The sequence below is a fragment of the Brachyhypopomus gauderio genome, chromosome 14, assembly GCF_052324685.1.
Source record: "Brachyhypopomus gauderio isolate BG-103 chromosome 14, BGAUD_0.2, whole genome shotgun sequence".
NCBI classification, from domain to species: domain Eukaryota; kingdom Metazoa; phylum Chordata; class Actinopteri; order Gymnotiformes; family Hypopomidae; genus Brachyhypopomus; species Brachyhypopomus gauderio.
This window is the reverse complement of record NC_135224.1, coordinates 17,244,364-17,271,744: the sequence shown is the minus strand read 5'-3', so window position 1 is coordinate 17,271,744 and position 27,381 is coordinate 17,244,364. Positions and strand designations below refer to the sequence as shown.

Sequence of the window (27,381 nt, the reverse complement as noted above, 5' to 3'; positions counted from 1 at the left end):
CTCTTACCACACATACGGTGTGGAAGGAACACAAGGATCTCTCTGTGCTCTGGATGGGTTACACATGGTGGCCATAGGCCTCTGAGACTCCCTCTGTAACTGTGCTCAGGTTTTATTTCCATCTGGGTGGAGGAGGTGGAGCAGGAATGGGTGGTGTTAGTGTACTACTGCAGGATGGAGAGGGGGTGAGGACTCGCCTCTGGACACGAACCCACAGCACAGGGGCTGAATGGAGCTCACAGCAGCTGGCCCTTGGTTACCAAGAGCAGAGATACAGGGTGTGTTTAATGTTTTATTATTGTTCAGTATGTTTCATATATTCAACCAGTCATAGAAGTGCACAGCTCAGTTAGTATATTTAATATATTTTTGTCATGTCATCGTGTCCTGTCTGTCTTGTCTTAGATTGTTTTCAGTAGTAATACCACCTCACTCAGAATGGCTATTGCACTAGATGACATCTCCTTCCTGAACTGTGAGACCTCATTCCAGCCACCAGGTGGGGCTCAAAGTCCAGATTTGTGATGTATTCAAGTACATTGCTTAGGTCAGTGGTTCCCAAAGTGGGGGGCGCGGCCTCTAGGTGGGGCACGGAGCTATTACAGGGGGGGCGCGGAGCTTGGAAGTAAGCACATGTGTCAATATGGGGGGGGTGTGTGTAGGGGGGGCGCAAAAATATTCTCATCTACTAAAGGGGGGCACGGCAGAAAAAGTTTGGGAACCACTGGCTTAGGTCTTTTATGGCGCATTTCCACTAGGGCCTACTTGGCGCGGTACGGTTCGATTCGCGACGGTTTGTGAGTGTTTCCATTAGTACCACTTCCCTGTGAGCCGGCCCCTTCGGGTACTTTTTTCGTACCGACTCGCTCGAGGTTCTAACCGTTCCAAAGCGGTACAGTTCTGTGACGTGGAGGAATAGCATGACACTGATTGGCCAGGGAGTGTCGTCACAGGTTGCGTCAGGAGAGCGACTCCTCCGCTATGCTATGGACTCCTCAGCCATTTTTAAAACCCAAGGAGCGAAGTGTGTTCCCTGGTCAAACGCTGAGGTACTTTAAATATCTATATTTCATAATAAAGTTTGATTTCATTTTCATTTGATTGTATGACTGATGCTTTTTATGCAGGGTGTGTTCAGCCTGTTTGAGTAATACCAAATTATTATCAATAATTAGAGCAACCACATACAATAATGAAGATAAAGATAAATAAGATACAATAATGCTATGTGTTAAGGGGCATCGACATCGGTGTTGTGGTCGCATACAAATTATGTCACGACACTACAACCCGCGCGCCAACAGCGACTCCACCCACATTGGGGTGGTTCACCATTGTAATGGAAACACAACGCGACCGTACCGTTCCGTTGCGAATCGACCCATATCGAACCGTACCGCGCCAAGCAGGCCCTAGTGGAAATGCGCCATTAGGGACTCCACTGTAAGGGTTGGGTCCAGCACCAGACCACCACTGGCCACCAGAGGGAGCCAACGGGCCAATTAAGCCAAACAAGCCAAACCTGCTCAGCTCCAGAATTAAAGTAATGGATATAAACAGTAGTAAATCGGTCTCAGAATTTAAATTAAAATGTAATTCGTAAAATGGCAATGTAATCCTAAACATGTATTTACATGTTCCACTCAAACAAGCAACTTTGAACTCAAAATTCTAATTCAAATGCAATTGTTAGGGTTCACACACGTAGTGTGGGAAATCTATTGTAATCAGATTTTTCTTCGTCTTCTTCTTATTATTATTATTATTATTATTATGGTGATGGCTGATGGTAGGGCTATAGCACACCATTTTGCGATTTGGTCCATATCTCCCCCACCGTAGGTCCTAGAAACAAAATTCCCTAATTCTAACCCTAACTTCTGATGGATTCCTTGGCTCAGCCAAACAATTCATGCAAATTCAAACATGGGCCGCTTCTGCAGAAAGAGGTTAAATGAGTTGTAATTTTAATTTTGATGCAGATTTACCACCATACAGAATTCTCTTTCTGTACCTTTTACCTTGAAAAGAAATTCTGAAGCCTAAAAGGACAAGTTTACCTCTCTATCTATCTATCTATCTATCTATCTATCTATCTATCTATCTATCTATCTATCTATCTATCTATCTATCTATCTATCTATCTATCTACTCTTTTCAGTTGAAGAGTTATTGTTTCAGGTCAGGCTCCCACCGCGTTTGACAGAGCGGGTCCTTCCCCTGACATTCTTTGTTCCTTTGCCCGCCCAAATCGTATGAAGGTTATTCCCTCTCTGCCTTTCATTTTCTTGAATTTATCTGTTTCCAAGAAGTTCTCTGTTACCTTCTCCACAGCGTTTCCTCTAGCCTCTTCAGTACAGCAGTAAAGTGATGGTTTATTATTGTGGATATTTGGATTCTAATCCTGTTGTGCACGGAGAATCCCTTATTACCTACTTGCACTGGGGTCCTACCTTCCAAACCCCATGGTGTATCATCAAGTCGGCCTCTGAATCTCCCTTGCTGGCTTCATTTCCCACCTCCAACAAGCCCCCAATTACTTCCATACCATAGAGAAGAGCCCAGATAATGCTTCACCTTCATAAAGGAAGCTTGTTTCGTGCTTCATGTCTTCATTTCAACATTGGTTTAATCAGTTGCCTGTTTATTTAAAATGCTGTTGTATTGGATGGAAAGAGAGAGGGGAAATGGTGGTTTCATTAATTGGGGTGTGTTACAGTAAGATGTGCTGCCTTTGAGCCGAGGTGAGTGGTGTAAGATGACAGGGCTGCTCTTCTGTTGTAGCTCTCTCGACTGGTGACTGCTCTTTTGAGGAGGACCTGTGTGGGTGGAGTCAGGGTGGCACTGGGGACACGGATTGGCTGAGGAACACTGGGCCCACCAGTACTATTAACACCGGTCCTGCAGGAGATCACACCAGTGGTTCAGGTAGGTCAGCACTCATGCCAACTGCCTCACAGATGTTCTGATCCATCAGTTACATGTCCTTTGTTGTCTCAATACTGTGCTGCTTTGCAGGCTATTATCTGTATGTTGAAAGCTCAAGTCCTAATAAGAAAGGGGATGTAGCTCAACTGAAGTCCCCTCCCCTGCCCCCTGCTGGAGAAGATGGGTACTGCTTTCAATTCTGGTACCACATGTTTGGGGCAACAGTGGGAACACTAAAACTGCTTCGACAGAATATTGGCTCTAGGGATTCAGAATTGGTAAGAACGCAACCATTGTTGTCACTTTTGTTTTCAAGCCAATCACTAGTGTGTAGAAATGATCTTTCCTTTTAAGGTGTGGCAGAGGGCAGGCTTTCAGGGTAATGAGTGGCAGATGGTCCAGGTCCATGTGACCCTACAAGAAGTCCAACAGATACTGATAGAGGCGTCAGTAGGTGGAGAGGCCGGGGATATTGCAATAGATGATTTATCGTTTACTGAAGGAGCTTGTATCCTCCCAGGTAAGAGTCTTGGTCTAGAAGTAACATCACCAGTCTAGATCTCCCATACTCAAATAGCGGCCCGCGGGCCAGAAATAGATGGCTGTTTTGAAAAGTGTTTTTTTTTAATGATTTTTTTTTTTTCAATCGCGCTATCCGCTCTTATTTTGAAATTGCGCACCGCGATCTCAAGATGATGCTGGGGATTGCCTCTATGGCAACAACAAACGGATAGCAGACACCCAAATGCATTCGCCACCCCCCTGGTCAACAATATACATTTCTATTTGAGTACCCCTGGTCTAGATGCTGTGTTCAGATTCAGGCCTGCCAACCAGATATGTGACAGATATGGAGGAGCTGGTGTATGTCAAAGGCACTATTATTATACACAGCTTGGGTCTCAAGTTGTTACATATTCATATGTGGGACAAATAAGAGTCCATCTGAGAGATTAGTGCAGAGTGATTATAGAAATGTCAGTGAGGGTTAAATATGTTTTGTTTGTACTCTATGCGTATGCATATAATACATACAACTGCTTATACATGGAAATATCTGTTGCCTAAACCACAATGTTTTCATTTTAGAGGAATTCTGTGACTTTGAGGGGGCCATGTGTGGCTGGACACAGGAGAATGATGAAGAGTTTGGCTGGATTTGGGTGTCAGGAAATGACGCCATCATAAGCTCCAAGCCGAGTGTTGACCACACGACCAACACAGGCAGTGGACATTACATCTACATGAGCTCAGGCTCCGCCCACATGCCAGGCCAGAGTGCCAGGATAATCTCTCCTCTCTTCACCACAGGTAGCGTAGGGGTCACAGCACTGCCTGCTCCTCTGTACTTGTAGTTTATTCAGTCTGATTCAGTCAGGATGACCTTCTGCCTCTTGGACCTCATGGTCTGATATAATCCGTGTTCATTACTGTACAATCAGGTTCCACTTAGGGAAGGTCATAGGTTAAGCAATTGGACTGTTGCTTTGGTAACTGTTCCTCCTTTGAACTTGGCAGGAAGTGACCAGTGTGTTCATCTGTGGTATTACATGAGTGGGCTGGGCACCGGGACCATGAATGTGTATCAGCAGACGTCAGATGGAGCTCTGTATCTGCTGCTGAGCCAGTCTGGAGAGCAGGGCCAGTGGTGGAGGTCTGCCCAGGCCCCACTGGCCCAGACTGGGAGAGACTACAGAGTGAGTCTCTTCCTCAGCTCCAGTGTCCTCAGTCCTGTTCCACTCACACGTTATTACATCAGCATATGATTATTACATCCACATATATTAAATATTTTATCATTATAGCTAGCATATTAGCTTCTAATAATCCCATATTTCATTAGCAGGTGATAATTACATGCACAGATTAGCAGGGTGGAGCCAGATTCATGCCCTGCTGCGTGGTCACTGCATGTCTTTACAGATTGTGGTGGAGGGGATAGTGGGCCAGGGAGACCAGGGCTCCATCGCCGTGGATGACGTGCTGGTGTCCCCTGTCTCGTGCACTGGTCCCAGTCACTGTGACTTCGAGGTGGACATGTGCAGCTGGAGTAACCTGATTGAAGAGGATGACACAGACTGGCTCCGAAACAAAGGAAATTCCAGTGCTCCCAGTACAGGTCCCAGTACAGACCACACCACCTCCTCCAGTGGTAAGATTTTTCCTTACCTGTGAATACGGCTGTAGCTTCTATCGTGGTGCCATAATGATGTGTGGCCGGTGTGTCTGTAGGTCACTACGTGTATGTGGACAGCTCAGTGGGGCGGTGGGGAGACAGAGCCTTGCTGCTCAGTACAATACTCCCCTCAGGCAGCAGGGGGCAGTGTTTCACATTCTGGTACCAAATGTTTGGCCACCGGGTAGGGACACTCAGATTATACATCAATAACAGGTAAAATTAATAAATGAATGAGTGAATAAATATATAAATGTCATTTTATGCAAAACAGAACTTAAAACATACTATTCAGAGATCCTCTCTCTCTCTCTCTCTCTCTCTCTCTCTCTCTCTCACTCAGGACCATATATAGCACTGGGGAAAAGCTTGGGCTTCTGATGTGGACAGAATCAGGAAATCAGGGGGATGTGTGGTGGAGGGGCCAAGTTCACACTGATCAGAAAGAGCAATTCTGGGTACCCACCTTACTGATATTATTGATATTAGTAATATAATCACACCCATAACACACATAACATTTAGCATGTGACTTTACTTTATATTACAGTTTGTGTTTGAGTATCAGAAGGGTGCGGAGTCTAGTGGAGATGTAGCCATTGATGACGTTCTCATTACCCAGGGGGCATGTGACCCACAACCCCCCACTACAGGAGACCAGAATGATGGTACAGAATATTCTCACACCAGCCATAAAGATGTAATGAACTCCAGATACATCTATGCAGTTGTTTCCTTTTGCTGATCGGTGTTAATAAGCTGTGTCTGCTCACTTGTTCACTGTGTAAGCTGTAGCAGTAGGAGTGGGAGTTTCAGTGCTGGTGCTGGTGATGGCTGTAGTTGGCACTGTCCTCTATGTGAAACGGAGGAGACACTCAAACAGGTTAGTGGCAGTGATGATAAATGATGACTGTCTTCATATTGTTGATGAGAATGGTCTTGATGACAAAGCTTTTTATGATTAACAGGGGGTCTCTTGTTGAAAACGACATGCTGGATGGAAACTTCAATCTTGGATTTGATGAATGTGATTTACAGGTAAGCCTTTTTTATTACCTATGATAATTTTCCTGTCCAAAGGCACGTCAGCACTCTGCTTTGTTTCAATGACATTTTTTTAAAGTGCTGAAGTGGAAATGTGCAGCATGTGACTAGCAAGTCTGTTTTTTTACAGGACTCAGAATCCTGAAAGAAGTAGAAACACCTCGACAAATGCTTCAGCAGAAGAACCAGCTCAGCCCACATCTCCAGGGTCCTGCACCATAACGCTAGTTTCCAAACAACCACCCCTATCAGATTCCTTGCTCATAAACATGAGAAGTGAACAAAACCTTATACATCCCATGTTAAATTTGTCTGGTGCATCCTCTGTCAAGTGAGGACTACACTATATTACACATATGAGAACACAAATATGCTTATACATAGTACATAATAGTGCTTAACTTTGGTATCAATATGTAAAAATCTAACTGTAAATTACATAAAAAAAAACAGATTAAACATTAACCTTAGAAACATTCATGATGTTTGTTTAGGAAGGGATGGTAACTATATTTGTAATGATAGCATAATATTATGTATGTTTTTTTTTAATTTACTTACTGAACTACACATTTTAATTTCCTTACTGCAACTATTCCATAAAGTTAACCCCCTAACCGATACACATCTATTTTTTATATTAGTCCTTGCTCTTATTTTTTTTAATCTACTTGTTTCCCTAAGTTCATATGTGTTGTCTCTAATTTCAAATAACTTCTGTATACTGTTAGGAAGAGAATTTTTCTCTGCCTTATACATTATCTGTGCAATATGTAAATCAACTATATCATTACATTTTAGAGCATGTTTTTTAAGAAACAGTTTATTGGTTGATTCATAATATCCTGCTTGGTTGATAATTCGTATTGCTTTTTTCTGCAGCATGAAAATTGGATGTGTGTTCGTTTTATATGCATTTCCCCATATCTCCACACAATAGGTCATGTGTGGAACTATTATGTGACGCTCGAGATATGAAGCACGACGAACGTCAACTGTGCAACACTGAACGTTTAATGAAAACAAACAAACACGTGAAGCTCCGTGCGGAGTGCAAACAGACAACACACCTCTCACACAGGCACGAAACTTTAGACAAAGACGAGCACAAGACACTGCGCGAACGCACATTAAATAGGTGAATAACACAAACCCTCGTGATCTCGAGACAAGGCACAGGTGCGACTACGAACACGCTCACGAACAACCCACACCCACGGAAGTACATACATGGGCATAACGACACGCAGACGACATAGTGGCACGCCCACAGGGAAGGGTCCGGAGCTGTGACCGTGACAGAACCCTCCACCAGGGGCTCGCTACTCCCGGAGCTTCCCGCGTAGCTGGAAAAGCCCCGAACCAATACCAACGGGCAGGTCCGGAGCCGCCGGGTTCACGAGCCTCCGAGAGCCGTCTCCCCCGATGGTGGGAACCGCCGCGAACAGCTCTAGAACACCCTCCCTGGGAAGACAGGGGAGAATACGTTAAACAATGGCACAGTCACAAACATGCACACAGGGACGCTGAACACAAAGGGCACAAATGGGAACAGTGGATTAGGGAGAAACACTGGGACTGACAAAAACACCGGTACATAAACATTCATCATCGGAGCCAAGCTCCCCGCCTTAGGCAAAGCCTGCAGCGGAGAGAAAGCTCCGGGGACTGGAGGCGCTGCAGAAGGCGGGTCTCCCCCCGCCTGTGCTGCGTGCTCACCGCCAGGTGACGCACGACCGGCGGACGCGCCAGGAGCAGCGCGACTTGGAGACCGCTTGGGGGCAGCGCGACTGGTGGCCGCGCGAGGCGCAGCGCGACTGGCGGCCGCGCGAGGCGCAGCGCGACTGGCGGCCGCGCGAGGCGCAGCGCGACTGGCGGCCGCGCGAGGCGCAGCGCGACCTGTTTCCCGCCTGGAGGCGGTGCGACCAGCGTGTCTCGCGGCAACTGTCCTCCCTGGTCCGCGGCTACCTCCTCCGGGAGTTCCGTAGGGGCTTGCCGCCCTATAAGCCTGCTGGCGCTCCTCCACCCTCTCTGGGAACCTCCCGTAGGAAGCCCTTCCTCTGCCAGGCCAGCCTCCCCTGGTTCCGGTATCGGGGGTGGTGTCCATCGCCGGCTCCTCCTCCTCGGCCACGCTCCAGTCCATGGACCGTGTGGGGGTCTCACAGCGAGCGTGCTCCATGGGCTCCTCACCGCAGGAGTCTCCACTGTCTGACGTGGGCGGACTGTCCGGTCCGCTCCTACCCCCTTTGCATACGGTCGAGAGGGAACTCACCGACCGAAGACTCTCCCCCTCGCTCTCCTCGCTCTGCCCGTCGGTTCCCGACAGGGCTGGGTGCAGCGACGAAGGGGGACTGAAGTCTTCCCTCTCCTCGCCATAGTCAGACGGTGGAGGACTGACGTCTCCCTCGCCGTAGTAGACCGTGCTCTTTGAGCACACTGACGGGGAATACTCCTCCACCTCGTAGTCCGTCCCCTCCGCCCCGCCTTCAAACGGTGGGAGACTGCCCCCCTTCCCCCCGTAATACACAGTGCTCCTTGAGCAAACTGAGGGGGGATACTCCTCCTCCTCCGAGCCGTCCTCCTCGGACTCGTCCTCGGGAGGATTGGCACGTACCATCCCCGCATAGACGACCAGCGGGTCCTCCGTGCCTTCTCTGGTTTCGGCCAGGGGGTTGGTCTCGCGCGTCATCGCGCGGAGTCCCTCTCTCCACGCCGCCTGGAAAAACACCTCCTCTCTCCTCTCCTCGGCGCTCTCAGGAACTCGCTCGGGAGAGGGCGCGCGCCGGGGCATGTTTCTCTCCACCTCCGAAACACAACCGCCCACAGCCCTGGGTGGTGGCTCTAGGGACGCGGTGGGGTGTTGGTCCTCCCATATACGCACCGCGGACTGACGGAGGTGTTCGGCCATCTCCGCGTCTTCCGCACTCCGAGCGGCGCAGAGTATGTAAGCGCAGATGGGGCTCTGCATCATCTCCTGCTCGGAGATGGGGGCTTCGGGACGTCGGACTGGAGAAGAGCCATGGTGACGTCGGCTCTTTCTCCTACCTTTAGGCGCCCTGGTGGCATATCCAGGCATACCTTCTTTTATTAGGCTCGTCTTTCTGTGACGCTCGAGATATGAAGCACGACGAACGTCAACTGTGCAACACTGAACGTTTAATGAAAACAAACAAACACGTGAAGCTCCGTGCGGAGTGCAAACAGACAACACACCTCTCACACAGGCACGAAACTTTAGACAAAGACGAGCACAAGACACTGCGCGAACGCACATTAAATAGGTGAATAACACAAACCCTCGTGATCTCGAGACAAGGCACAGGTGCGACTACGAACACGCTCACGAACAACCCACACCCACGGAAGTACATACATGGGCATAACGACACGCAGACGACATAGTGGCACGCCCACAGGGAAGGGTCCGGAGCTGTGACCGTGACAGAACCCTCCACCAGGGGCTCGCTACTCCCGGAGCTTCCCGCGTAGCTGGAAAAGCCCCGAACCAATACCAACGGGCAGGTCCGGAGCCGCCGGGTTCACGAGCCTCCGAGAGCCGTCTCCCCCGATGGTGGGAACCGCCGCGAACAGCTCTAGAACACCCTCCCTGGGAAGACAGGGGAGAATACGTTAAACAATGGCACAGTCACAAACATGCACACAGGGACGCTGAACACAAAGGGCACAAATGGGAACAGTGGATTAGGGAGAAACACTGGGACTGACAAAAACACCGGTACATAAACATTCATCATCGGAGCCAAGCTCCCCGCCTTAGGCAAAGCCTGCAGCGGAGAGAAAGCTCCGGGGACTGGAGGCGCTGCAGAAGGCGGGTCTCCCCCCGCCTGTGCTGCGTGCTCACCGCCAGGTGACGCACGACCGGCGGACGCGCCAGGAGCAGCGCGACTTGGAGACCGCTTGGGGGCAGCGCGACTGGTGGCCGCGCGAGGCGCAGCGCGACTGGCGGCCGCGCGAGGCGCAGCGCGACTGGCGGCCGCGCGAGGCGCAGCGCGACTGGCGGCCGCGCGAGGCGCAGCGCGACCTGTTTCCCGCCTGGAGGCGGTGCGACCAGCGTGTCTCGCGGCAACTGTCCTCCCTGGTCCGCGGCTACCTCCTCCGGGAGTTCCGTAGGGGCTTGCCGCCCTATAAGCCTGCTGGCGCTCCTCCACCCTCTCTGGGAACCTCCCGTAGGAAGCCCTTCCTCTGCCAGGCCAGCCTCCCCTGGTTCCGGTATCGGGGGTGGTGTCCATCGCCGGCTCCTCCTCCTCGGCCACGCTCCAGTCCATGGACCGTGTGGGGGTCTCACAGCGAGCGTGCTCCATGGGCTCCTCACCGCAGGAGTCTCCACTGTCTGACGTGGGCGGACTGTCCGGTCCGCTCCTACCCCCTTTGCATACGGTCGAGAGGGAACTCACCGACCGAAGACTCTCCCCCTCGCTCTCCTCGCTCTGCCCGTCGGTTCCCGACAGGGCTGGGTGCAGCGACGAAGGGGGACTGAAGTCTTCCCTCTCCTCGCCATAGTCAGACGGTGGAGGACTGACGTCTCCCTCGCCGTAGTAGACCGTGCTCTTTGAGCACACTGACGGGGAATACTCCTCCACCTCGTAGTCCGTCCCCTCCGCCCCGCCTTCAAACGGTGGGAGACTGCCCCCCTTCCCCCCGTAATACACAGTGCTCCTTGAGCAAACTGAGGGGGGATACTCCTCCTCCTCCGAGCCGTCCTCCTCGGACTCGTCCTCGGGGGGATTGGCACGTACCATCCCCGCATAGACGACCAGCGGGTCCTCCGTGCCTTCTCTGGTTTCGGCCAGGGGGTTGGTCTCGCGCGTCATCGCGCGGAGTCCCTCTCTCCACGCCGCCTGGAAAAACACCTCCTCTCTCCTCTCCTCGGCGCTCTCAGGAACTCGCTCGGGAGAGGGCGCGCGCCGGGGCATGTTTCTCTCCACCTCCGAAACACAACCGCCCACAGCCCTGGGTGGTGGCTCTAGGGACGCGGTGGGGTGTTGGTCCTCCCATATACGCACCGCGGACTGACGGAGGTGTTCGGCCATCTCCGCGTCTTCCGCACTCCGAGCGGCGCAGAGTATGTAAGCGCAGATGGGGCTCTGCATCATCTCCTGCTCGGAGATGGGGGCTTCGGGACGTCGGACTGGAGAAGAGCCATGGTGACGTCGGCTCTTTCTCCTACCTTTAGGCGCCCTGGTGGCATATCCAGGCATACCTTCTTTTATTAGGCTCGTCTTTCTGTGACGCTCGAGATATGAAGCACGACGAACGTCAACTGTGCAACACTGAACGTTTAATGAAAACAAACAAACACGTGAAGCTCCGTGCGGAGTGCAAACAGACAACACACCTCTCACACAGGCACGAAACTTTAGACAAAGACGAGCACAAGACACTGCGCGAACGCACATTAAATAGGTGAATAACACAAACCCTCGTGATCTCGAGACAAGGCACAGGTGCGACTACGAACACGCTCACGAACAACCCACACCCACGGAAGTACATACATGGGCATAACGACACGCAGACGACATAGTGGCACGCCCACAGGGAAGGGTCCGGAGCTGTGACCGTGACATATTAAAGAACAGTACAGTATATATAGTGAATTTTGATTTAAAATATGTTTGGCTTTATACAGTATTGCAATAGTTCTGGCCATTTTAGTTTTTACATTATTTATGTGTGGTTTCCAACATAACTTATTATCTATTATCACCCCCAAAAATTTATTTTCGTACACTCTTTCAATTTCAACATCATCTATACTAAGTTTTACCTCAGTTCTAATTTCTCGGTTACCAAATATCATAAACTTTGTTTTAGTTAGATTCAATGATAACTTATTAATATCAAACCATCTCTTCATAGTACTTAATTCTCTTCCTACTGTATTCAGAAGCCATTCCAGTTTTTCCCCAGAACAATATAAATGTGTATCATCAGCAAATAATACAGTTTTTAATAGATTTGAGACTTTACAAATGTCATTTACATATAATATGAACAGTTTAGGCCCCAACACTGAACCTTGAGGAATACCACAAGTAACATTCAATAAGTCAGATTTACTATTCCCTATTTGCACATATTGATATCTATTGCTTAAATAACTTTTGAGCCATGAGTATGCTACCCCTCTGATTCCATATCTTTCCAGTTTTTTTAACAATATATCATGATCAATTGTGTCAAATGCTTTTTTTAGGTCTATAAAAACTCCAACTGTATATTCCTTATTGTCTATTGCTGTAGCTATGTCTTCTACTTGTTGCATTACTGCCATTGAAGTGGACCTATTTTCTCTAAAACCATATTGGTGATCACTCAATAGGTTGTGCTTTTCTAGAAATCCATCGAGTCTATGAACAAATAATTTTTCTAAAATTTTTGAAAACTGAGGTAGAAGAGAAACTGGTCTATAATTAGAAAATTGATGTCTGTCACCACTTTTATAGATAGGAATCATTTTGGCTATTTTCATTTTATTAGGAAAAATGCCTGTCTGAAGTGACTGATTACAAATATGTGTAAAAGGTTTCACTATGCATTTTATAATGTTTTTCACCAATGTCATATCCATATCGTTATAATCAGCAGACTTTTTATTTTTACATTTATTAATGATTTCAAGTATTTCATTTTCTTCTGTTCCCCTGATAAAAATGGAGTGAGGGTTTTTAGTAATTATGTCATATGCTATTCCATCCTTTATTTTAGGTTCCACAATCTCCCTTGCTAAATTATATCCTACATTAGCAAAATAATCATTAAATTCATTTGAAATTTGTTTTGCTTTATTTACAATTGTTTGGTTGTCTTTCACAAAATACTTAGGGTTACTTGTTTTTCCATCATTTTTTCTAATTATGCAATTTAGTACTTTCCAAATTCCTTGCATATTACTCCTACACTGCTCTAGTACTTTCTGATAGTAATCCTTCTTGCTAACTCTAATAATACTTACTAATTTATTTTTGTACCTCTTATATTTATATTCAGCTTCTTTTGTTCTTTGCTTTAAGAATCTTTTATATAATAAATTTTTTTTTTACATGCATTTGCAATCCCCTTTGTTATCCATGGCTTGCCTTCAAATTTGTTCCTTACTTTGATTTTTTTTAAAGGACAATTTTTTTCATAAAACCCTGTTAGTATGGACAGAAAAACCCCATATGCCTTATCTGGATCATTATTTTTATATACTTCTGTCCAATCTTGTTTCATTAAGTCCTCCTTGAGAGCTGTAATAGTTTCTGGAGTTCTATGTCTAACTAATTTATAAGTTTTTGGCCTGTGTTCTTTTTTAACTATAAACATGTTCTGAAAGACTGCAAAGACAGGAAGGTGATCACTAATGGCGCATTTCCACTAGGGCCTGCTTGGCGCGGTACGGTTCGATTCGCGACGGTTTGTGAGTGTTTCCATTAGTACCACTTCCCTGTGAGCCGGCCCCTTTGGGTACTTTTTTCGTACCGACTCGCTCGAGGTTCTAACCGTTCCGAAGCGGTACAGTTCTGTGACGTGGAGGAACAGCATGACACTGATTGGCCAGGGAGTGGCGTCACAGGTTGCGTCAGGAGAGCGACTCCTCCGCTATGGACTCCTCAGCCATTTTTAAAACCCAAGGAGCGAAGTCTGTTCCCTGGTCAAACGCCGAGGTACAAACCTTTCTGTTAATAATCAGCGATCAAAAAATCCAGGGCGAACTGGACGGGGCCACTAGAAATGTAAAGGTTTTTAGCGAGGTTTCCGCGCTAATGGCCACTCATGGCTACCAGCGGTCCGTTCAGCAGTGCCGGTCGGTCCAAGCTAAAAAAGCTTAACGCGATTACCGGGCGGTGAAGGACCATAATGGACGCAGCGGAGCAAACCGCAAAGACTGGATATGGTTCCAGCAAATGGATGTCATATACGGTCACCGGCCAGCCAGTAACGGAAGAGAAAACGTGCTGGACAATGTCGGTGCTGGAGGCCACGGAGAATGGTGAGTGTATTGTGATTTCACAGTTTTACTACTAGGCTCGTAAAAGATGTAATATGAACGTAATATGAACGCATCTATTGTAAACGCAGGAATTTAGAGCTGTGTTTGTAGTTAATGTTACCACCACAGTCACTACTGTACAATAGCTAGCTCTTAGCCTTGCTAGTTGCTAGTTAGCTGTAGCCATAAACACAGCATGAGCAGCGATGACGTGCTACACATTTTGTGCAGTTACGCTATATTGTTGTTGCTTTCACGGGAATGCTTGTGTTTAATATTTGTTATTTTTTACGTTCAAGATTCCCCTTCCACTGACGAGGCGAGCGGAGTTGGCGGAAAATGTTTCCTTCAACCGGGCTTTCCTCGGGGTGCTTGGCGAACTTGTGAACACCATGCGAGACAGACGCCAGTAAAAGCACACAAAATGTTGCTTGTAGTACTATAAATATTTATTTCATATAAAGCTATACGTATATATTTGCTTTTTGCACTTTTTTTAAACTATAACTATATTATTTACATATGTTGTACTTTAAATATCTATATTTCATAATAAAGTTTGATTTCATTTGATTGTATGACTGATGCTTTTTATGCAGGGTGTGTTCAGCCTGTTTGAGTAATACCAAATTATTATCAATAATTAGAGCAACCACATACAATAATGAAGATAAAGATAAATAAGATACAATAATGCTATGTGTTAAGGGGCGTCGACCGGTGTTGTGGTCGTATACAAATGATGTCACGACACTACAACCCGCGCGCCAACAGCGACTCCACCCACATTGGGGTGGTTCACCATTGTAATGGAAACACAACGCGACCGTACCGTTCCGTTGCGAATCGACCCGTACCGAACCGTACCGCGCCAAGCAGGCCCTAGTGGAAATGCGCCATAATATCTATGATGAACAGTCCACCAATTATTCTATCCTCAATTTTGTTTGTCCATATGTTATCAATTAGTGTTGCAGTGTCTGTAGTTATTCTGGTTGGTTTTATAATTACAGGGAATAAACTATTACTATACAGTGTATTGATGAAGTCAGTTGTTTTTTTATATCCCTTTGGATTTAATAAATCAATATTAAAATCCCCACATATAATTTGTACTTTTTTTTCACTGTTCCAGTATACTCTCTAATCTAGCACTGAATGTATCAAGGCAGGTTCCTGGTGTTCTATATACGCAACTAATTAATATATTTTTTGTTTTTTCTATATTAATTTCTATAGTTACGCACTCCATTATATTATCTATTGCATATGACATATCTGTGACCATATTACATTGTAAATCTGTATCAACATAGAGAGCAACTCCTCCTCCTACTTTATTAACCCTGTTAACTGTAAACAGTTCATATCCTTCCAACCCTACTCAGTGGCGGACTTAGCAATTTGGGGGCTCAAGGCGAATTTAGCTAGGGGGCCCATCAACATTAATATGCGAGAAATAAGTTCAGGTTCACACTACACAATTTTAGGCTGGTTTTTCAGTCGCCGACTGTTTTTTGTAGATCGCCGACAGAAACTGTGATCGGAGGCAAATCGGCGATCACTCGGCACTCGCTCAGTCGTGTAGTGTGAACTGCTGAAAGACGCTCGCCGAGCCGTCGCCGACTGGTCGCCGACTCGTCGCAGACGACCGGCAGATATCTAGCATGTTTCATATCTAGCCCAGTCGGCGACTGTGAGTCGGCAGCAGCATCTAGCTACAGCCAATGGGAACGCGGAGAGAGAACCGCAGCACCGCTGAAGATATCTCTGAAGAATGTAAAACTTTCAAGAATGCTTTCAAAACAGTAACCCAGCAAACACACAAAATCCTCACCTTTCTTACAACTTTACTACAACACTGTGTTTAAGTTATTGTGACAGCACTGGAGAAATAGTGCGATTGATTATATCTATGTTCACTGCAACGGAGAGATGAAATAATTCTGGCAATTTGGGACTATGGAGTGTTTAAACGGTAAAAAAAATAATAATAACGAAAATGTGGAGTACATGTACATTGTTTTTTCTTCTACGTGGTGTTACTGGTTCTCGCGAGAGTTTCGTTTTCATGTTCTCGCGTTTTTGGATGGCAGCCAGATGAGTCGGCGATTCCCCCAGTTGTGTAATTCGTGAGCCCGCGTCCAGAGGTGTCAATTCCAGGTTCAGAAAGTAAAAGTCCTCACCAGGATTTTGCTCAGGCTTCCTGGATTGTGTTGATTCGACTAATTTTACCTGGATTGCACTAATTAGAAAATCTAGCAAGCTTGAGCAAAATGTTGGTGAGGACTTTTACTTTCTGAACCTGGAATTGACACCTCTGCCCGCGTCGCAGATCAGTCATGTAGTGTGAAAGCCACAACAACTGAAAGACTCGCGATTACAGCACAACCAGTGTAGTGCGAATGGCACAAAAACCTGACGACTGAAAAGTCGTGTAGTGTGAACCAGGCTTAAGCCACAACAACTGAAAGACTCGCGATTACAGCACAACCAGTCGTGTAGTGTGAACGGCACAAAAACCTGATGACTGAAAAGTCGTGTAGTGTGAACCTAGCTTTAGCTAGACAAGGGGGCCCTACAGTGGGAGGGGCCCAAGGCAATTGCCTAGCAACGCCTCTATGCAAAGACCGCCTCTGACCCTACTGCATAGTCTTTATCATGTTCAAGCCACGTTTCAGTTACTGCAATGACACTAAACTTTTTGAATTTATTCAAATACTCCTTAATTTTAGAAAAAATTTTGTTAAGGCTTCTGCTATTGAAGTGTATTATAGAAAATGCTCCTTCCATGTTGACCTTACTATTGAACTGTTCACTAGTGTAATACTCACACGAGTTATTGTTGTTGTTGTAGAAGTTGTTTTCTGGATCAATGTCGTTTCCAAACTCATATATTTTGTGTTCTATCTGGTCAGTAGTACTAAAATTCAAAATTTCACCTTTACCATCCTGTCTATTTACATACTCAACCACACAGTCCTGAATTCTATGGGAACGCATGGTGTGTTAGTAACTCTGTTTCACTGAAGTATTACTATGTGCAATATTTCCTTTCAAAAGCCATTTGTGTCTTTGGTATCAAGTCCAAGTTAAGTCCCAAATATTTGAGTGACACTTTTGTTGCTTTACAAAATTCAGAAAACCTGTAGATGTATGGAGTCAAATTAGGGTCTTTAATGGTGACGAAAAAAAAATAATATCGCAAATATAAGATTAGCATTTTGCATTTTACGTTCCTAATTTGCTTCTGCAATACTTTCCCTCTTTTGCGTTTCTTTCTTTTCTTTGCGTTTCACATTTTATGTTGCTGCTTTTTTTTGCAATACTTTCTCCCTTTTGCGTTTCTTTCTTTTGTTTGCACGTCACTGCTTTTCTTTGCGTCTCGCTTCCTTCCACTCGCTGAACTGAACTGCTGCTGCAGCGCATCTGGTGTTAAAGGAAGAGAGAGGTCGGGTGTGTGCGAGGTGGTGGCGCATTTCAGGGCATTGTTTTTATTCGCTCAGGTTTTCAAAAGATCATTTCAAACCGACCTCAGTAAAATGTTAATAATAATAATAATATATCTTTTTTAAAAGAAGTTTTAAAAGGGCACTTTCGTTGATAAAGGGCAGAGTTGGTGGTGCTTTAGCACCTGATGTCTATGTCTGCACGCATATACCTGTGGTCCAGCTGGGCGACCGTCTGCCATGATACCAGTAACCAAATTGCCGCGCTGTGTGACGGTTCAACTGATGACGCTGAACGTTCACAGCACACCTTTCGCTCTTGGCCACGCCTCTTTCCCGGCCCCCACACAGAGGGTAAAACCGGAGCAAAGAAAAGAGAGAAGCGCAAAAAAAAATTATGAACGTAAAATGCGAGACGTAAAGAAAAGCAGTGACGCGCAAACAAAAGAAAGAAACGCAAAAGGGACAAAGTATTGCAAAAAAAGCAGCAACATAAAATGTGAAACGCAAAGAAAAGAAAGAAACGCAAAAGAGGGAAAGTATTGCAGAAACAAATTAGGAACGTAAAATACAAAATGCTAATCTTATATTTGCGATATTTTTTTTTTTCGTCAGCATTAAAGACCCTAATTTGACCCCATATAGATGAACATGGATATCTATTTAGAATAGTAATTAGGTTTCTCAAATGTATTCGTTTGTCAGGCATGAAAATGGGTCAGGGGTTAAAAAGGTGAGAAGACCGGGGGAGGGGCATGTGACGTCATGGGAATACGGGGCGTTGACATGTGACGTCATGGGTATACGGCGACCGGGGAGGGGGGGGGGGGTGGCTGCTGGTGTACGGGGATACAGCGACAGGTGATGCCAAATATTACGGAGCCCGTAAGGTGACATCATGTCATAAATATAATAACGCGTGGCCACGACTTACTAACGCGTGCGAACGACTTACTAACGAGTGCAAACAAGATAATTAAGTATTACTTTATATAAAGCCAGGTTTACCTTCCTTGGGCAGTCAGTTCGCGAACATCCCTGGGATCTGCTTCCTTTGTTGTGAAAAAATAAACTTTGTTGCCGCGTGTGAAAGGCGACATTAGTATCTCGTTCCCACGCATTAGTAAGTCGTGGCCACGCGTTATTATTTTTTTTACATGATGTCACCTTACGGGCTCCGTAAAATATAGTAAAATCCATAAAAAAATTTTTTGACTGTCTTGTCAATGGATTCAATGTATGGAGCCAGATCCTTAAACGCGAGAGGCCGCTTTTGCCATTCCAGATGGCTCAGTCAAAGCCATTACGTGTTAATGAACCAATAAATACATCAGCAGCGAAAATGAGTGTAAAAATACCAGGGTTCACATGTTTTTATTTTCTAACATGGGCTAAAGCACAGGGTAGACTCAAACGACAAGAGTTTACAACTTCATCTTCAACCTTTTCAGCCCTGGCGCAAATGTTATCCTCACCCGTCCCTGGATTCACCAGTTACAACTACAGACACTAGAAAAAAATCTTGTTTCTTATTTTATGTCACCGTTAACTACACGGGGTTGACGCGAACTTAATAGGTCTATCTATCTACCTATTTATCACAAGAGCTTGTGGCTCTGACAGTATTCAACGCTGTAGCGAACGGCAGTAACTTTGTTTTACCGCAAAATATGAAAACGATTGAAACCATTAATAACCCAATTAAATCCACTGGGAAATGTACGATCTGTTAAATGTAGTGGTAAATGTACGATCTGGTAAATGTACGATCTGGTAAATGTAGTGGTAAATGTACGATCTGGTAAATGTAGTGGTAAATGTACGATCTGGTAAATGTACGATCTGGTAAATGTAGTGGTAAATGTACGATCTGGTAAATGTAGTGGTAAATGTACAATCTGGTAAATGTACGATCTGGTAAATGTAGTGGTAAATTTACGATCTGATAAATGTAGTGGTAAATGTACGCTCTTCTGCCTTGTCCGCGGTGTAGCACTAGGTCCTGCTTCTCGTCCCGCTTAGCAGTAAATGAATAACATGAATGAAGAACGTTGGTATGATTGAAATGCTATTTGGCCTCTATGAAGGTTCTGGGCGGAAACTGCTGGCCACTGTGTCATTGAAATTGCTGATTTCGGAAGTGCTCTGTTTGCTTATTAAGTCAATGATAATTAAAATATATACATATAATCTCCCGACCCCCCACCCCCCCACCCCCATGGCTGGATTACTGACCGGGCCAGTGGGGCCAGCGCCCAGGGGCCCTTGAGTTCAGGGGGCCCCGGGGGGGCCCTGGCCGAAAACTTTTTGCGATGCCTATCAACATTTATGGTACAATATATTTTTATTTCCGAGGGCCCTCCATTTTAAGGATCCTCTGACCAGCCCCGTCGACAGGGGGGGACAACCGGGTCTGTTGTCCCAGGCCCCAGCGGCGGGGGGGCCCATCAAAGAGCCCAGCAATTTATTTTTATTTGAAGTCTATAATTTTAAATAATCTTGAAATATTTCATTACTATAAATTTCTGTACTCAAAATAAGCTCCATGGCTAAAATATATGTTTTTTTTTTTTTACCTATCTGCATATTTTCCATTAAGTGCATACACCCCCACCTCCCACTGAAAAATGGTTTGATCCAGCACCGACTGTAGCCGGCTGGTACCCGCCCAACAGCGGGACATACAGTGGTGGATAGTTAAAGTAAACAGAAATCTGTAGCGCAGAAAAGAAAGGAAAAACATTTACCTGACGAATTTTAATGTTGCATTGTGTTCCAGGTTTGAAAAGTGCTGGAATTTAGGCTAAAGTACTTGAAAATGCTTGAAATTGTAACTACTTCGTTTCACAACAAATAGCTGTCTGACTGAACAGTTCCTGTATTACGTTAACAAATACGAGCCTCTTGTAATTCCAGGACAAAACATGAGAGAACGTGAAGACGTTAAGATTGGGTGTTTTGAAAATAAACAACCATTAAATAATGTGATAAAAAGTGAATTATTTTGAATCATTTCGAGTATATGTATAGATATTTAACTTAATTAAAAAATGTTAAAAAAAAAAGTTTAACGTGCTGGGAAATATTGAAATGGGCCTTTAAAGTGACGTACAAGTGCTTTAATTCCACCTTGTAAAGGTGTATGAACCCTTCAAACATGACTTTGTTCATTGCGCTGAAGCGCGAAGTTACAAAATTCGAGAGGTGCACGACCTCGCGAATCGACAGCGCGTGAGGCCCTCGCGCACGGGCGGTGCCATTGCGATTACGTAATTTTCACCGCGCGGACCCTCACGTTGCGACACGTCAAGTATATCAATCAATCAATCAATCAATCAAATTTTATTTATATAGCGCTTTTTACAACAGTTGTTGTCACAAAGCAGCTTTACAAGTGCCGAGTCCTAGCCCCCAGTGAGCAAGCCAAAGGCGACAGTGGCAAGGAAAAACTCCCTAGTTTTTTGCATGAGGAAGAAACCTTGAGAGGAACCAAGACTCAGGGGGGGAACCCATCCTCCTCTGGCCGACACCGGTCACCATGACAACAACAACAATATAGACAGAATGTAGACAGAATGTAAAAGATGCAATAATGTCCATTTAGACCGAAAAAGATGTAATAATGTCCATCATGGTGTAGGCATCCGGTTAGGCAGGAGGTGGCCGGCCAGGATGGATCGCTTGTCTCTCCTCATCTCATTATTCCTCAAGCAGGCGGGCAGCCATGTGGAGAAATGAAACAGGGAAAATTAGCTCTGTATGAGGACATATACGGGACAGGTAAAATTATAAACATTTCTGGAGTGTGGCAGCAACTCCGGCACTAAGTTAAATTATTACAGCCTAGATAAAAAAAGGCAGAACCAGAAGGTAACATAGGCTTGGGGGCATTCTGAGACAATGGCATCCGTCCACTGCACTGTCAACAAACTTGAGTGACCACGAGCAGTGACAGGATGACAGCACCAGCACCCCAGTCTACCATAAAACCCTTCGTCTATGAACCCCTGGATCTGTACCTTTATCTAAGGGGGATATTAATTATCAAACGCTAGACTAAATAAGTGGGTTTTCAACCTAGATTTAAAGATTGTGACTGTGTCAGAGTCCCGGACACATTTAGGAAGATTATTCCAAAGCTGGGGGGCCTTATAAGAAAAGGCTCTTCCCCCTGCTGTTACCTTGTTAATTTGTGGAACTAATAACAGACCAGCACCCTGTGATCTTAGTTGACGTGGGGGTTCATAGTAGGAAATAAGTTCCTGGAGGTATTCAGGAGCAAGCCCGTGTAGTGCTTTGTATGCTAATAATAGAATTTTAAAATCAATACGAAATTTAACTGGGAGCCAATGCAGGGCTGATAGGACTGGTCTAATATGCTGAAATTTTCTAGTTCTGGTCAGAACTCTAGCTGCGGCATTTTGAACTACTTGAAGTTTATTTAGATTCTTATTTGAACATCCTGACAGTAGTGAATTGCAGTAGTCTAGTCTAGAGCTAACAAAGGCGTGCACCAATTTTTCTGCATCATCCTGTGATAATGCATTTCTTAATTTGGCAATGTTGCGGAGATGTAGAAAAGCTATCCTAGTAGTATTATCTATATATTTAGTATAAACCAGTAAGCTGTCAGAAACAGCTTTTATGTGTGGCTATATTATATACTGCTACAGAGGAAATTCAAATGACGTAAGGGGGGGCACATGAAACTTTCTTGTCCCGGGCCCCAGCAAGACTATCAACGGGCCTGCCTCTGACTATTAGGGACTTTGACCCCAGGGCCTCTTGAGGGCCCTAGCCATGCTTTTGGGCCCTAGCCATGCTTTTGGGCACCTTAGGAAAATGGATGAGGCATTGTGGCACTGCTCTGACTTCGACTTCTGGCTATTAGGGGTCCTAGGAAAGAGGGGGGCATATTTTCAGAGGGCCCTGGTTATGAGAGCCCCTACCAGGGGGCCTTAGAGAAGAGCAGGGCATACCATTAGAGGGCCCTTGATCACGAGGGCCCCTGCTATGGGGCCCTTGACTTCCATAGAAGTCGTTTACCATGGCTCCTTGACTCCACCACTGGTTTAGTGTCACCTGTCAGTGACTATGTACCTTTGCAGATCCAGTCAGGTGCAGAGCAGGAATGCCAGCCCTGCCAGGCTACCACAGACCAGCAGCAGAAAGACCATGACAGGAAAGTTGCAGGTGTGTCAGAACCACAATCAGACCAGCCAGCTGCATCGTGTGAGTGTCGTTTTTCAAATGAGGAGGGCAAGGACCCCAACTCCTGGTGTGAAACGGTCAACGACCCTGCTTTATGGCCCTGTACCATTACCGACCAAGCCAAGTCGATTCTTGTTAGTAGAGGAGAAGCTGCATTTCAAAACAAGTGCTAAGTACCCAGCCTCAGTCAGGGATTGAGGCATTGGGGGTACCAGTAACAGCTTTACAAATGCTCTACACAGTTGCTCTCTACCCAACGGGCAAACTGTGTCTAGGCAGTGGCTACTTTACTCTCCTTCAACTGGCTGTGTGTATTGTTTTGCTTGCAAACTGTTTTCCAGTAAGCACAATACTTTTGTTCATGGATTTTCTGACTGGAAACATTCTGAGCGGATTGGTGAGCATGAGGGGAGTGTGGAGCATAGGGCTTGCATGCTAGCATTATATAATCGCTCCAGAGGCACAGCAACAATTGATTCTGATATTGTCAAACAAATTGATGCAGAAAGACAATACTGGCAGGAAGTTTTGAAAAGAGTTTTTGCAGTCATCCAGTTTTTAGGGGAGAGGGGACTTGCTTTCAGGGGAGATGATGAACTATTAGGATCAGCCCACAATGGTAATTTTTTGGGCATTATAGAACTCTTAGCCAAATTTGATCCATTCCTAGCTGAGCACCTCCAAAGGTTTGGAGGTAAGGGAAAAGGTTCTGTGTCCTACTTATCATCAACAGTGTGTGAAGAATTTATCCATTTGATGGGACAGAGAACAAATCAGGCAATTGTTAATGAGATCAAAGAATCTAAATACTTCTCTGTTATAGTTGACTCCATTCCAGACCTTGCTCATGTGGACCAACTTACTTTTATTTTCAGGTTTGTTAATAATGACGGACATGTAGTTGAGCGTTTTCTAGCTTTTGAGCCTATTGAAAACCATAGTGGGGACAGTTTGGCAGAGTGTGTCGTTGCTATGGTGGAGAATCTGGGCCTAGACTTATCCAACTGTAGGGGCCAGTCATATGATTATGCAAGTAACATGTCGGGAAAGTGGAGTCCAAGCTCATCTTAAACAAAGAAACCCTTTGATTTGTTATGTCCCCTGTGCAGCACATTCACTGAATTTAGTTGGTGTCAATGCTGTTGACAGTAGCCCAGAAGCTGGATGTTTTTTTGACTTTGTACAGGCAATGTACACATTTTGTGCATCATCTACACACAGGTGGGGAAAGGTTTTCTGTGATACTGATCTCAAACTCACACTGAAATCACTGTCAGGTACTCGATGGAGCGCACGAGCTGAGTCAACTAAGGCTCTTTGGAAATATTATGCACAAATGAGAGAGGCATTGAATGATATGTCTAAATATATGGAGGAGAAATATGTAACTCGAAGTGAAGCCTCTGCACTCTGTGACAAATTGGACAAGTTGGAGATGGCCTTCATGGCATACTTCTGGGACACAATACTACAGAGGTTCCAAGCCACAAGCCTGCAGCTGCAGAAGCATGATATTGACATATGTACAGCTACACAACTTCTCTTGTCTTTACGAGACTACGAGATAACTTTGAGGTGTTTGAAGGGGCAGCTTTAAATGTCACCACTGCTATCTCCCAAGAGTACAGGCACGACCTCCAGCGTACAAAGAAGCGGAAAATTATGTCTGATGATAGTGCAGAGCCAGGTGTAGCATTTAACGGAAAGGACAAGTTTCAGATCGAAACTTTCAATGTTGTCATTGACAAACTTGTGTCCTGTCTCAACCACCGTTTGAATGCATACACACACTTAACTGAGCTATTTGATGTTCTTTTCATGCCTGACAATATGTCCAACAGTGAGCTCACTTTAAAGGCTAACTCACTCGCTGCAGCATATCCTTCAGATCTGAACATGAGCTTGGCTGATGAATTGATACAATACAAATCATTCATAACAGAAAAAGAAAAACATCCTAGTAAAATGCTCAAAACCATGATAAATTTGAACTTACAGTCAACCTTTCCAAATGTCTACATTGCACTTAGACTTTTTTTGACTGTGCCTATCACAAATTGTGAAGGGGAGCATTCATTCTCCAAACTGGCTCGTATTAGGAATGATCTCAGGATTAGGATGCGCCAAAACCGCCTGAACTCACTGTCACTTCTGGCCATTGAATCAGATTTGGTCAGACAGCTTAATTTTGATGAGTTAGTGGATGACTTTGCAAGAAAGAAGAGTAGAAAGAAACTTATATAAAATAGACTCTTGAGTTAGGGTTAGTTCATGACAGGTTGTTTAATGTATTAATTTATTTATGTTTTTGGGGAGTGGTGGTGCGCGGGAGGGGGGGGGGGGGGGGGGGTCCTGTGCAACTCTTTGCCCAGGGGCCCAGACCATCCTTAATCCGTCCTTGCCCACCCCCCAAACAAAAAACTCATCGGATCTACACGATTCACGTAGGTCACCCTCTTCAACTTCAAAACGGCGAATTTCGCCTAAAGGTGACAGATTTTCATGCCTGGTTTGTAATGTGTACCAAAATATCCAGTCAATACCAAGCTAACTGGGTAAACATTAGGTTGTTATAAGTAACACACTAATTGTGACGCTAAGCTTGTTTGTACCAGATGCTAATAACCTACTGCGGTAAAGTTGGTTTCACGTTCGCATATTCAGAATTCGTTCTTCAATAGCTTTAAGACAGCTATAGCAAAATATGTGCCAATATATGAAAATTCACATTTCTGGCAACATAAACAACCACCTACAACTCTGTTTACGTCAGGAATAGGCGTATGACGGTGTAAGGTGACGATGACGGTGTAAGGTGACGATGACGGTGTAACGCTACTCCTCGGGAGACAGAGTGCGATCAGCAAGATGGCGGCACACACTATCTAACAACTTAACTAACAAAACAAACAAGAGAAAACGACAGCAAACAAAACACAACGCCCTGGAAGCGTTAGAAGAATTCGTCGACGAGTATTACAGTCTATATTGCAGCATGAGCTCGGACAAAGGAGAAGGAAAGAAAGGAAAAATGAAGGCAACTCCTATCTCCAAAAGACAACGTCCGACCAGCTCGACCAGAGACTCAGAGGAAACGGATTCCCCAACCCACACAGAGGTCAGTGAAATCCTCATCTCCATTGACTCCAAACTAGCAACCCTGGACGCGAGAATCTCACTTGTGGAGATCCTGCACAAAGAATTCCAGGCGCTGCGTGAAAGCCTAGAGTTCAGCCAGGAGCAGGTCGCATCACTGGCAAAAGAAAACAAAACCCTACAGTACAATATAAACACCGTCACAACCCAACTTTCACACATTACCAAAGAAAACAAGGAAATGAAAAGAACCATACTAGACTTACAAACTCGCAGCATGAGGGACAATATTGTATTTTCCGGGATCCCCGAAAACACATCCGAAAACCCGGAAAAGCTGATCACGGAGTTCATAATCTCCAAACTTAAAATCCCACCTGAAACGGCCAACACCATAACCTTTCACCGCGCACACCGCCTGGGAGGAATAAACACGCAAAACAAACGCCCCAGACCCATCGTGGCAAAAGTGGAACACTATAAACACAAACAACTCATACTCGGCAAAGGAAGAGAACTGAAAGGAACAAACTACGGCATAAATGACCAATACCCCCGCGAAATACTTGACAGACGGAAAAAATTACTCACCGTGAGAAAACAGCTGATTCAAAACGGAAAACGGGCAGTTCTCTCCGTGGATAAACTATACGTGGATGGCCAGCTATACAGAGATCAAGAAATCACTCCCTGGCTGTACTGATACGAGATGGATGATCATCAGTGAAGATACATCACAACTGACTACCTGACAGCTGACTACAAGCTCTCTTTTCTCCCTTAAACCTGATTCGATGTCTATAATATATATATGTATGTGTATATATATATATATGTGTATATGTATATATGTATATATATATGTATGTGTGTGTGTGTGTGTGTGTGTATATATATGTGTATATATATGTGTATATGTATATATATGTGTATATGTCTGCCCGCCTACATATTGGTTGATCTACATAGCTAGACAATTACAAATATTTCAATAAGTATACATGCAGATATATGTGTATGTGTATATATATATATATATATATATATATATATATATATATATATATATATATATATATATATATATAATTAATGTACATAAGAATGTACATCGGAATATGTACTAATAACTATCCATCATATCATCGCACTCGTCTACACTACACCTTCCTTCATGTACAAAAGAGGAAAACGACCCTGCATTACCCTCCTTTTCCCCACCCCTATCTTTCTTTCTATCCTCTGTCTGTCCCAAATAAATTACATTCACCTAAATAGAATCATGAACATAACTACACAATTAATTACAAACTATTGGACACCTTACAACACTCCAACATGCTACAATTAAAATTAGTTACATGGAACATACATGGAATTGGCTCCCAAGAAAAAAAAACTAAAATATTTTCCTATCTCAATAGATTAAAAGCAGATATATGCCTCCTACAGGAAACTCACCTAACAGAATCAGATCAACA

At 45.0% G+C, this 27,381-nt stretch overlaps 1 protein-coding gene and 1 long non-coding RNA gene across 2 annotated transcripts; both read left to right on the top strand.

Moving 5' to 3' along the window:
• The first annotated feature begins 1,914 nt into the window (after positions 1-1,914).
• On the top strand, positions 1,915-2,813 carry LOC143475693 (uncharacterized). The gene is made up of 3 exons (XR_013121088.1): positions 1,915-1,949; positions 2,162-2,261; positions 2,785-2,813. It is a non-coding gene; the product is annotated as an uncharacterized LOC143475693 (long non-coding RNA).
• Positions 2,814-2,877: 64 nt separating this feature from the next.
• Positions 2,878-6,293, top strand: LOC143474580 (MAM and LDL-receptor class A domain-containing protein 1-like). The gene is made up of 12 exons (XM_076972088.1): positions 2,878-2,928; positions 3,019-3,206; positions 3,283-3,448; positions 4,018-4,239; positions 4,447-4,625; positions 4,852-5,080; positions 5,161-5,320; positions 5,448-5,562; positions 5,655-5,772; positions 5,894-5,987; positions 6,073-6,142; positions 6,279-6,293. The coding sequence occupies exons 2-12, from the start codon at positions 3,138-3,140 to the stop codon at positions 6,291-6,293; spliced, it is 1,437 nt and encodes a 478-aa protein (XP_076828203.1). The 5' UTR covers positions 2,878-2,928; positions 3,019-3,137.
• Positions 6,294-27,381: the final 21,088 nt, after the last annotated feature.

What these genes read in the sequence shown, in the direction of transcription:
- LOC143474580 (XM_076972088.1), top strand. Translation starts at nt 3,138, where the DNA reads ATGTTTGGGGCAACAGTGGGAACACTAAAACTGCTTCGACAGAATATT. An exon ending in AGATTATACATCAATAACAG is followed by an intron (nt 5,321 to 5,447) that starts GTAAAATTAATA and finishes TCTCTCACTCAG; the next exon opens with GACCATATATAGCACTGGGG. An exon ending in CGGAGGAGACACTCAAACAG is followed by an intron (nt 5,988 to 6,072) that starts GTTAGTGGCAGT and finishes TATGATTAACAG; the next exon opens with GGGGTCTCTTGTTGAAAACG.